The sequence below is a fragment of the Panthera pardus genome, unplaced genomic scaffold, assembly GCF_024362965.1.
Source record: "Panthera pardus isolate Hobbes unplaced genomic scaffold, ASM2436296v1 HiC_scaffold_15, whole genome shotgun sequence".
NCBI lineage: Eukaryota > Metazoa > Chordata > Mammalia > Carnivora > Felidae > Panthera > Panthera pardus.
The window spans coordinates 23,098,852-23,111,441 of record NW_026526710.1 but is presented as its reverse complement, the minus strand read 5'-3'; the positions used below and the strand labels follow the sequence as shown (position 1 = coordinate 23,111,441).

The window sequence follows — 12,590 nt, the reverse complement described above, 5'->3', positions numbered from 1 at the left end:
CCGTGATCTTGGGTCTTGGTTTTTTGGTTTGTGGTAAGAACTGTCCACTGTACTAATCTTTTGGCTCCTGTAACCCTCTCCTGCTTTGCCCTATCTACTCCTGGGCTGTGTGTCAGGTGGCTCAAGTGTTCTGTACTGTATGTGGCCTCTCTGGGTCATGTATCCCTCCCTGTTTTCATACTGTGAATTGTAAGACAGTCAACTCAATGTCTGTGATTTTGAAAATTTGAATAAAACTGATGATTTTCTACAAAGTGTGTATTGATAGAACTTCATGCCTGAAACAGAAAGTTCTGTTTTCCACGAAAGCATGAAGCCCAGACACATCCTGGGGAGTTATCCCTTTTATGAACAAACTGTAATGCCATTTAAGCTTTTTCATAGCAGATAAAGAGAAAGGAAGTTTCCAAATTATTATTTTTTTTTTTTAATTTTTTTAACGTTTATTTATTTTTGAGAGAAAGAGAGTGCGAACAGGGAGGGGCAGAGAGTGAGGGAGACACAGAACCCAAAGCAGACTCCAGGTTCTGAGCTGTCAGCACAGAGCCCGACACGGGGCTCGAACTCACAAACTGCGAGATCATGACCTGAGCTGAAGTTGGATGCTCAACCGTCTGAGCCACCCAGGCGTCCCAGAAGTTTCCAAATTTTTAAAAAAGAGAGTTATATAACACAGGTATCAAAATTGGAGAGATTAGCCAACACACAAGAAAACTTCAGCTTGTTTGTGAATGACAGCATGACGTGTTCAGTGAGACCTCAGTACAGAGCTCCAGAGCACCACTGTCCCTAATGTTACTTGCAAAGCAGCAGACCCTAGCCCAGGGAGGCTTTGTTTCCATGTCAGAGAATCTTTTTTATAATGCAAGTCGTCCTTAATCGCTCAAAGGGGACCTTGTCTGTAGCCCTCCACAGACATCAGCATCCATTCCCACAGCTAAAATACTTTTTGAATATGTGGGAAAAAAGTTGAAAGCACCACTTTACCCCTGCCCTTCCTTCCATATCATCTCCCCACCTCCCCCTCACCCCCCATGGTAACTATTTTCAAAAGTTCCTATTCATCCGTACACTGTTTATTTTTGCAAATACTGGTCCTGAAATTGACAAATTGTTTTGTTTTTTTGTTGTTGTACCACATTGCCAAAATGTCATAAATGTGTTCAGGGGGTCTCTTTAGAGCTATTTTTGTTAGTTGGTAGCTGTCTAGTGGTTGATTTTGTGGGGGATAGGGAAAGGTGGGTTCTCCCACATTGCCATTTTTTCTATGAGGTTTTTTGTTTTTTTTTTTTTTTTAATTTTGGTACAAATTTACTGAACCACAAAACCTGCCCTAAACTCATAGGAGGCTTATTTTATTTTATTTTATTTTATTTTATTTTTTAATATGAAATTTGTTGTCAAATTGGTTTCCATACAACACCCAGTGCTCATCCCAACAGTGCTCTCCTCAGTGCCCATCACCCCCTTTCCCTTCCCTCCCACCCCCCATCAACTCTCAGTTTATTCTCAGTTTTTTTTTTTAATATATGAAATTTATTGTCAAATTGGTTTCCATACAACACCCAGTGCTCATCCCAACAGATGCTCTCCTCAGTGCCCATCACCCCCTTTCCCTTCGCTCCCACCCCCCATCAACCCTCAGTTTATTCTCAGTCTGTTTTTTTTTTAATATATGAAATTTATTGTCAAATTGGTTTCCATACAACACCCAGTGCTCATCCCAACAGGTGCTCTCCTCAGTGCCCATCACTTCCTTTCCCTTCCCTCCCACCCCCCATCAACCCTCAGTTTATTCTCAGTTTTTAAGAGTCTCTTATGGTTTGGCTCCCTCCCTAATTTTATTTTATTTTTATCCCACTCAATATACTTGGAAATATTAAGGAGTTTGGATATGAGATACTGACCTAGGCCCTTCAGGGGTGTGACATCATACATGGCATGGGTGCAGTGTTTTTCCAGTTGAAGCCTTTTGAATTCTTTTTATTTTATTTTATTTTTTTTTTAATTTTTTTTTTTAACGTTTATTTATTTTTGAGACAGAGAGAGACACAGCATGAACGGGGGAGGGGCAGAGAGAGAGGGAGACACAGAATCAGAAGCAAGCTCCAGGCTCTGAGCCATCAGCCCAGAGCCCGACGTGGGGCTCGAACTCGTGGACCGTGAGATCGTGACCTGAGCTGAAGTCGGACGCTCAACCGACTGAGCCACCCAGGCGCCCCGAAGCCTTTTGAATTCTGAAACACACTTGGGCCTCTAGGATTTGGACCAGGGATTGGGGGCCTGAACAAGCTCATGTTGGGAATGTTCCTCACTGGACATCAGAGGGAGCTTACTGGACATCTGGTTATGGTATCCTAGCAGTAGAGGCAGCCCTCATTATGATTCTGCAGTGTTCTGTGGTGGTCATGCCCTGCATTTATTTTGTTGGTCCCCTGCTGTGATTTTAAGCATATACGATAAGATTTACCATCTTAACCATTTTTTTATGTTTATTTTTGAGAGAGAGAGAGAGAGAGTATGCACATGTATGTGCAAGCAGGGGAGGGGCAGAGAGAGGGAGACTGTCTGAAGCAGGTTCTGAGCTGACGGCAGAGAGCCCAACGCGGGGCTTGAACCCATGAACTGAGAGATCATGACCTGAGCTGAAGTCAGACGCTTAACCAACTGAGCCACCCAGAGTTTTTAAGAGTACAGCTGAATAGTGTTAAGTGTATTCACACTGTTGTGGAAGGGGTCTCTAGAACTTTATCATCTCGCAAAACTGAAATTCTGCACCCATTAAACAACAACTTTCCATACCCTCCTCCCAGCCCTACCATTTCACTTTCTGTTTCTAGGAACTTTTTTTTTTTTAACATTTATTTTGAGAGCTCATGTGTGCATGTGCATACACATGCAAGCGGGGAGAGGGGCAGAGAGCAAGGGAGAGAGAGAAACCCAAGCAGGCTCCGCACTGAGCGTGGAGCCCCATGAACCTTGAGATCATGACCTGAGCCAAAATCAAGAGTTGATGCTTAACTTACTGAACCACCCAGGCACCCCTCTAGAACTTTTTATAAGTGGAATCCTATGTATTTGTCCTTTTGTGACTGGTTTCTTTCACTTAGCATAATCTCAAGTTTCATTCACGTTGTAGCATGTGTCAGAATTTCCTTCCTCTTTAAGGCTGAACAATGTCTCATTGTATGAATATACCATTTTGTTAATCCATTCATTTCTCAATGGATACTTGGGTTGTTTTGCCTCTTGGCTATTGTGAATGATGCTGTTATGAATGTGGATGTACAAATACCTTCTTAACACCTTCCTTTCAGTTCTTTTGGGTATGTACCCAAAAGTGGAATTGCTGGGTCATATGTTAATTCTATGTTTAATTTTTTGAGGAATTGTCATGCTGTTTTCCACAGCAGCTGCCATCAGTTTAACATTCCCTCCAACAATGCAGAAGAGTTCCATTTTCTCTGTATTCTCACCAACACTTGTTACTTTGTTTTTGTTTTTGTTTTTGGGTTTTTTTTTTTTTTTTTTGGTAGTGGGCCATCCTAATAGGTATGAGGTATGAACATCATTTCAAAAGTTTTTTCCCCTTTTAAAGTTTTTATTTTGACATAATTTCAGTGTTACAGAAAAGGGGTAAGACTATGATAAAGAATTAAGCACCCATTTTTGGTTAAAAACAACAAAACCAGAAGGAGTGCCTGCATATTTTATTTTTCTTTTGGCCTTTTTTTCCCTCCCTAACTCTTGTTTTGTTTTTTTTTTTTTTTTTTTAACGTTTATTTATTTTTAAGACAGAGAGAGACAGAGCATGAACAGGTGAGGAACAGAGAGAGAGGGAGACACAGAATCTGAAACAGGCTCCAGGCTCTGAGCTGTCAGCACAGAGCCCGATGCGGGGCTCGAACTCACGGACCGTGAGATCATGACCTGAGCTGAAGTCGGACGCTTAACCGACCAAGCCACCCAGGCGCCCCCCTAACTCTTGTTTTGAAAGATATCAATCCTATAGAAAAGCTGCAAGATCAGTGGAGTGAACACACCTGTGACCTTTGCTTAGATTCATTGGTTAACATTTTGCATATTCACTTCAGAGTAAGTTGCAGATATGACAGTTTTACTGGAAATACTTTATTGCACTTCTAAGAATAAGGGCCTTCTCTGGTATATCTTTAGTACCATTATAAATCTAAGAACATTTACAGTCATTCCATAATTTTATCTGATGTTCATATTTAGATTTCCCTAGTTTTCCTCAAAATGTTTTCTGTCTCCTCCCACCCCTCCCCATTCAGGATCTAGTCAAGGTCCATGCAATGCTTGGATACCCCAAAGAGTGAGTCAGGGTACCACAGAGTGGGAAAGCACCCCCTGAGAGTGTATGCATGGAGTAAAATATCTAGGAATTAGACATAACGTGCGAGTGTCAAGTCTGTGAGCAGGTGACCTATAAGACCTGCAAAGAGACCCAGAGGCTGGCTTGTGAGATAGAGTCCATTGTGTCCATCACAAAGATGCTAGCTCTCTCTGTATGAGTCTAGATGTGTAATGCATTCCCTATAAAAACATCAAGAGACTTGAGGCACCTGGTGGCTCAGTTGGTTGGGCATCTGACTTCAGCTCAGGTTATGATCTCAGTTTGTGAGTTCATGCCCTGCCTCAGATTCTCTGCTATCAGCACAGAGCCTGTTTCAGATCCTCTGTCCCTCTCTCTATCTGCCCCTCCCTCCCCCCCAAAGTCAATAAACATTAAAAATTTTTTATTTTATTTTTTTAATGTTTACTTTTGAGAAAGAGCACGAGTAGGGGAGGGGCAGAGAGGGAGACACAGAATCTGAAGCAGGCTCCGGGCTCTGAGCTATCAGCACAGAGCCCAACGCTGGACTCCAACTCACAAACCATAAGATCTTGACCTGAGCTGAAGACAGACATTCAGCCGACTGAGCCAACCAGGCGCCCCAACATAAAAAAAAATTTTTTTTTTAAGTCAAGAGACTTTATGGGGGCGGGAATTGCACATACTGATTCTAAAGTCCAAATTTTCAAAAGCAAGCAAGGCCAGGAAATTGTTGAGAAGGTAATTAAAGGAGACTGGCCCTACCCTACGTTAGTTAATGCATGTAACAGAGCTGCAGTAATCCAGGCTCCTGGTGCCTGAAGAAATGTTGGAATGTTACTGGGAAAGATGAGAGGTTTGAACACAGACACAAGCCTACCACAAACTTTGTATGTGGTAGAGATGGCATCCCAAGTGGGGGAAGGTGATGATGGGTTAGTCCTCTTGAAAAACATAAAGTTGGACTGTTTTTAAAATTTTTGTTATGTTTATTTATTTTTGAGAGGGAGACACAGAGTGTGAGCCGGGGAGGGGCAGAGAGAGAGGGAGACACAGAAGCAGGCTCCAGGCTCCGAGCTGTTAGCACAGAGCCTGATGTGGGGCTCAAAGTCAGGAGCTCCGAGATCATGACCTGAGCAGAAGTTGGACGCTTAACCGATTGAGCCACCCAGGTGCCCCTGGGTTTTTTTTGTTTTTTGTTTTTAAATGTTTGTTTGTTTGTTTGTTTGTTTCAGAAAGAGAGGGAGCACAAATGGGAGAGGGGCAGTGAGGGAGACACAGAATCGGAAGCAGGCTCCAGGCTCCCAGCTGTCAGCTCAGAGCACAACGCGGGGCCCAAACCCACAAACTGTGAGATCATAACCTGAGCCAAAGTCAGATGTTTGACTGAGCTACCCAGGTGCCCCCTGGATAAATGTTTTTGATGTTTTTCCCTCATAGGGAAGAGCTGTTTTAAGTTTGGCATAAAACTCACAGGCAAAAAAAGAAAATGAGAAATTTGCATTCAAAACAGACAGACTTCTCCATGACAAAAGGCATCATAAAATCAAAAGATCTGAGGTAGAAGAAAAAATTTCAACTCATCCAAAAAAGGGCAGATTTTTCAAATTAACAAGACAGAGTCTAATAGAAAATGGACAAAGAATCTGGACTGTTCAGAAAGAATATAGAAATGACACTTTAAGGAGCACCTGGCTGTCTCAGTCAGAAGAGCACATGACTCTTGATCTCGAGGTCATGAGTTCAAGCCCTATATTGGGTGTAGAGCTTATTAAAGAAGAAGAAGAAGAAGAAGAAGAAGAAGAAGAAGAAGAAGAAGAAGAAGAAGAAGAAGAAATAATAATAATAATAATAATAATAATAATAATAATAATAATGGCACTTAAACACTTGACAAGATTATCTGTCTGGTTCATTATAAGATTTCTCCCTTAGAAGATTGTTAGTATGTAGGCAGTATTATCAAAGTATAAATATATATAAACCCTGTGTCCCAGCAATTGCTTTCATAAGAATCCTGGCAAGCACTTAAGCAAAATGTAAGACCATCTGTCTGGTGAAATAATGGGAGATTAGAAGTAACCCAGGTATATCCCAGCAGCAGGGGGTTAAATCAACCATGATAGCCTTTACAGGAAGAGGGGCAGCCCTATGTATACCAGTAAGGAGCCATTTCCAAGATGCATTGCTAAGTCAAAACGTGATGTAGAATATAAGGTGCATACATGGAGTGTCTCTGGGTATAGTGCTGCCCTGGAAAGAGGAACTGATGGCCTGGAGCAGAGGAGGAAGGGCTAGAGGGAGACTTTCACCCTGTTGTATATTTTAAGTCATGTACTGCACATATAATTTACCTAGTTGAAAAATAAACAAAAGGTAAAAAATAGCTACTCTGTCCTCTGTATGTTGCTGACTGTCATATTTCAGCCCTGCTGCCTCCCCTTTCTCCCCCAACCTTCTTCCCTCTGAACAACTAATTAAGTGGCTCCCCACTGGGATGCCTCAGAGGCATCTCACTGATGGTAACTGTGCTCTCTGGCCCCATTCCTCCCAAGTCCCCATCAGCCCAGCTAACCCAGCCAAGGGCCCTGATTCTTCCAGTGCTCTCCTAGATTTGGTTCTTCAGCATATTCTCCCTGCCACTGGGCCCTTCCCAGGCCTGCAGGAACCCTCCCTCCTGCAAAGTCTACTCATACCACTCTCCTGTGTAAAGTTCCCTGACAGTGCCTGGATTTTAATCCTGGCTCAGTCTTGACCTGGGGGAAGCAGGACCTGGCCCTGTTTTACCTGTTCAGTTCTTCCTTGCCCTGGCCTGGCTGCCTTGTTTACTGAACTCATCCTTGCTCCAGGACTTTGGCACCCGTCTCCTCTACCTGGAATGCTGTCTGCTGGCTGGTGAGGTGCCACCCAGCCCCATCTTGGTTCCTGAGAGCTAGCCTGTCTCTGCTCCTCATCACTCTCCACCGCTCCCCTCTCCCAGCTTGGTGCTCCTAGATCAGATGCCCAGTTGTGTTTCTTCCTAGCATTTCCTCACTCAGAAATGCCTTGTTCTTTAATTGCTGTTCTCTCTAGCATCAAACTCCATGTAAGTAGGAATCTTACACTTTACTTGACTGTTACACCTTTGACTCTGATTGGTATAGTTAGGCGCTCAGTTAATATATTTTGAATGGAATGAGTTTTATTGTTTCCCATTCATCCATTCTTTCATGACGTGCCCTGGGCTGCTGCTGTGATCCAGGAAGTATATCATGGATACAGCAGAAAGCAAGCTGGACATTGTCCCTGTCCCTAAGAGGCTCATTCATGACACCTTGCAGCCCATGATGGTGATTTCTAGGATGGCTGTCCAAATTTGGTCAGGAGTTTGTGGGCACCTTCTGTGGCAAGCATCAGTGCCCAGAGCACAGAGTGAGCTGATACTCTATTGCACGTCACTGCTGGGTCAGCCTGCCTCCTGTTCTGGATGCTCTCACTCTTTGCGGCCTGGGCTGGCATTCTGATTGATAATACATTGATACGACAACACTGTTTCATGTTTTTACTTTGCAGAGGGATGTTTGCTGGAGGATTGAAGGAGATGGAGCAGGAAGAAGTCCTGATCCACGGCGTGTCCTACAATGCCATGTGCCAAATCCTGCATTTCATTTATACCTCTGAGTTGGAGCTCAGCCTGAGCAATGTTCAGGAGACGCTGGTTGCTGCCTGCCAGCTGCAGGTGAGGCTGCCCTCGCTCCAGCAAGGCAGACCCAAACCCAGGGGTGTTCTGCAGGTATCTGCAGGGCAGTGGTATGAGGAGGATCAGCAGGCGAAGATGCCAGGCAGCAAAAGAGCCTACAGGTCGGGCAGAGGCTCTTGGGTGGTACATGGCTCAGCCAGTTCTGGGCGCTGAAGCATAGCTGCTCCAAATGCCTCCAGGTCCAGGCTCCTTCTCTGCCTTTGCCCTCTGCTCTTCTGCTGGTTACTTTCCTTCTACCTGGCCTCTCTGCCACTCAGAAGATCTTGCATGTAAACACGGGGGCCGACCCTGAGGTGGGTACGTGATGTCCTTCGTGCCCCAGCGTCTGACAAAGCTGAGCTCCCATGGTTGCCCAGGCCCTTTCTGCTCGTCCCCCCACTTGGCTTTGTCAGTCTGTTTGAAACCACTTTCCTTTTTGTCATTGAACTTTGAATAGTTGTTTTCCTACAGAACGCCGAAAGTTTTCTGAGGCTTTGACAGTGTGACTTATATTTTAGAAGGCTGTATTAGCTCGGCAGTGTGGGTACAGTCACTCAGGGGTGGGCCTGCCTGTGCCTTTGCTCTCAGGAGCCATCATCAGATGGTTTCCTCTGGCTGGAGAGACTTCTCGCCTTACATTTGTTGAAAGTGAAAATGAAATGCTATGGTGAGTTTATCATCCTGACCTTTTCTCAGGTCAGAGCATGTTTGGGGCCATCAGAAAGAATGCAGTTCTGGAAAACCAACCTGTTTAGGGGTGTCAGGAGGCCCCACCCTGCGTGGCAGGGCCCCGGCAGTTCCCTGCACATTCACTCACACATGGGCGGGTGGGGGGCCCGTACTTGTTGGGTTGGTTTGACCACAGCTCTTCCTATGCCACGAGTGGGTAGAGCCAGTGCTCCTGAGCACTTTAGTGTCTCTGAGGTCATTGTGAGGGGTAGCACGGGATGGGCATCCCTGCTTCACCTCGAGCAGCCTGGCTTTTGGGGATTTGATTTTTAACATATTGGGATTCTATGCAATGTTCCTTTTTTTTTTTTTTTTTTTAATGCTCATTTATTTTGAGAGAGAACAAGCACGTGGGAGGGGAAGAGAGAGAGGAAAGAGAATCCCAAACAGGCACTGTAAATGTGGAGCCCAATGAGGGGCTTGATCCCACAACTCTGGGATCATGACCTGAGCCGAAATCAAGAGTCAGATGCTCAACCAACTGAGTATCCCTGGTGCCCCTGCAGTTTTGTTTTTTGTTTTTTATTTGTGTGTTTTTGGGTTTTTTTGTTTTTTGTTTTGTTTTTAATTTTATTCAAATCCCAGCCAGTTAACATACAGCGTGGTAATGGTTTCAGGAGTAGAATTTAGTGATTCATCACTTACATATAACACCCAGTGCTCATCCCAACAAGTGCCTTGCAATGTGGTTTTTAAAGCAAGTTTGACTTGGCATAAGAGTTCCAAGTCCATAGGCCCACCAGGGTCCTGTTTGTTCATGTAGCCAGTGACCACATTCTCCCCTTGCGCTGTGCCTTGCACTAATTCAGGATCACACTGTTTGTGGTGTCCCCAGAGACTTGGATTTGAATCTCAGTGAGACTGTCACCACTGGGTGACCTCTAGCAAGGACTCCTTTCTCCGAGCCTCTTGTGGGCTCCTGCACTGGGCAAGCCTGGGGTGATTCCTCTGTGAGCTTCCCCAGCAGAGGGTCCACTGCTGTGACCATGAGGATGGAAAGGAGACAATGACATGGCCCCTGGATTCTTCAGGAGCTGCTTCTCCGACCCACTGAGAGCTGTTTGCTCTCACTTTCAATCCTGAAACTGGTCCTCAGTGTCCTGGTCCGTGACAGATCAGAAGTAGTATTTTAGGAAGACAAGGCAAAGCAGAAGTGCCTGCCAAGGGAGAAAACAGGTGGTCAAGTGAACTTTTAGGGCTTAACAAAGCACAGTGGGAATGCTCCATGTGGGGCAGACGCATTCCTGGCACTTGGCAGGTTTTCCTTCAGCTCTCATCTTGTGACCTGGCAAGCACTGAGTATCTTGTGAATGTGAAAAAAATAAAGGTAAAAAGATTTTAAACGTTTATTAATAAGCTTCACATACCAGCAGAATTATTGTATGTGCAATGGTTAATTTGTTGATGATAAGTGAGATATTCACATTAAAATTTTTTTTAATGTTTATTTTTGAAAGAGAGAAAGAGAGAGAAACAGTGTGAGTGGGGGTGGGGGAGGGGCAGAGAGAGAGGGAGACACAAAACTCAAAGCGGGCTCTAGGCTCCACACTGTCAGCACAGAGCCCCATGTGGGGCTCATACTCACGAACTGTGAGATCATGACCTGAGCCAAAGTCGGATGCTTACCGACTAAGCCACCCAGCACCTCAAGGCATTTCCGCTTTTAGGGCTATTCTAAAATCCTGTTTTCCTAAAGAACTTAGCGATGCTTGGGCAGCTTTCCCCAGAGCCCTCCCCTCTGTCTCCGCCCTGCCTTGCTCTGGTTGTTTAATCACCAGGTGGCCTCTAAGCCTGTGGCTCACTTCTCAGCTCCCACCTTAGCAGTGTTGTCTCTCGCTCTCCTTCCGTCTCATTCGTTCTTCTGCACGATTGGACACGGGCAGGTGCCAGCCACCTGTGACCCCTGTGCTAGCTGGAGTCATGCGGGCCTCTGCCCAGTCAGGGTGGCTCCCAGCCTTTTAAGAACTTAGTGGGATTCCCAGGATGGGTGCTAGGCAAGCGTCTGGAACGCTCTGCTGGCAGTTCTTAGCGCGTGGGTGCTTCAGGGCCATCTCCTGGGGAAGGGGGTGGGTTCCCTGGGCCTGCATCTTTGGCTGAGCCTGCAGTTGTGGGGGTTGTGGCAGGACAAGAGAGCTGGATGTTTCTAGAGAGCCTGGGTAGGGGGGGCATGAGTCCTAGGTGCCTTCCAAACCAGGGGTAATTGATACAGTGGCCACTGTGCTGCTTCCTGATTCTCTGGAGATTCAGTACTTCTGATCTGAAAGGTTTTACTCTGTGCCAGGTAGTTCCTGGGTACCATCTCATCTTCAACTTACTGCTCTCCACTTTATTTTTTTTCATTTTTATTTTTTTTGAGTTAATTATTTTTTTTTTGGTTTTCTTATTTTTTTTAATATAATTTATTGTCAAATTGGCTTAAATACAACACCCAGTGCTGATCCCAGCAAGTGCCCTCCTCAATGCCCATCACCCATTTTCCCCTCTCCCCCACCCCCCCATCCACCCTCAGTTTGTTCTCAGTATTTAAGAGTCTTTTGCAGTTTGCCTCCCTCCCTCTCTGTTTGTAACTATTTTTTTCCCCTTCCCTTCCCCCGTGGTCTTCTGTTAAGTTTCTTAAGATCCACATATGAGTGAAAACATATGATATCTGTCCTTTTCTGACTGACTTTTTCATTCAGCATAATACCTTCCTGTTCCATCCATGTTGCTGCAAATGGCATGATTTCATTCTTTCTCATTGCCAAATAGTATTCCATTATATATATAAACCACATCTTTATCCATTCATCGATTGATGAACATTTAGGCTCTTTCCATAATTTGGCTATTGTTGAAAGCACTGCTATAAACATTGGGGTACATGTGCCCCTATAAATCAGCACCCTTGTATCCCTTGGGTAAATTCCTAGTAGTGCTATTGCTGGGTCATAGGGTAGTTCTATTTTTAATTTTTTCAGGAACCTCCACACTTTTCCAGAGCAGCTGCACCAGTTTGCATTCCCACCAACAGTGCAAGAGGGTTCCTGTTTCTCCATTTCCTCGCTAGCATCTATTGTTTCCTGAGTTGTTAATTTTAGCCACTCTGGTGTGAGGTGGTATCTCAGTGTGGCTTTGATTTGTGTTTCCCTGATGATGAGTGACATTGAGCATCTTTTCATGTGTCTGTTGGCCATCTGGATGTCTTCTTTGGAAAAGTGTCTATTCATGTCTTCTGCCCATTTCTTTACTGGATTATTTGTTTTTTGGGTGTTGAGTTTGGTAAGTTCTTTATAGATTTTGGACACTAGCCCTTTATCCGATATGTTATTTGCAAAATATCTTTTCCCATTCCGTTGGTTGCCTTTTAGTTTTGTTGATTGTTTCCTTTGCAGTGCAGAAGCTTTTTATCTTGATGAGGTCCCAATAGTTCATTTTTGCTTTTAATTCCCTTGCCTTTGGAGATGTGTCAAGTAAGAAATTGCTGCAGCTGAGGTCAAAGAGGTTTGTTGCCTGCTTTCTCCTCTAGGGTTTTGAAGGTTTCCTGTCTCACATTTAGGTCTTTCATCCATTTTGAGTTTATTTTTGTATATGGTGTAAGAAAGTGATCTAGTTTCATTCTTCTACATGTCCAGTTCTCCCAGCACCATTTGCTAAAGAGACTTTTTTCCATTGGGTGCTATTTCCTGCTTTGTCAAAGATTAGTTGGCCATACATTTGTGGGTCTAATTCCGGGTTCTCTATTCTATTCCATTGGTGTATGTGTCTGTTTTTGTACCAATACCGTACTGTCTTGATGTTTACAGCTTTGTAGTAGAGGGTAAAGTCTGG

At 44.4% G+C, this 12,590-nt stretch overlaps 1 protein-coding gene across 2 annotated transcripts in view; it reads left to right on the top strand.

Annotated features, from left to right (window-relative positions):
- The window catches only part of KLHL22 (kelch like family member 22), a 40,850-nt gene that overhangs the window by 8,633 nt on the left and 19,627 nt on the right, over nucleotides 1–12,590 (top strand). For both annotated transcript variants that reach the window (XM_019435627.2, XM_053902296.1), the window contains exon 3: nucleotides 7,889–8,054. In XM_019435627.2, coding sequence (XP_019291172.1) covers nucleotides 7,889–8,054 — 166 coding nt within the window. The remainder of the gene's footprint in view (nucleotides 1–7,888; nucleotides 8,055–12,590) is intronic.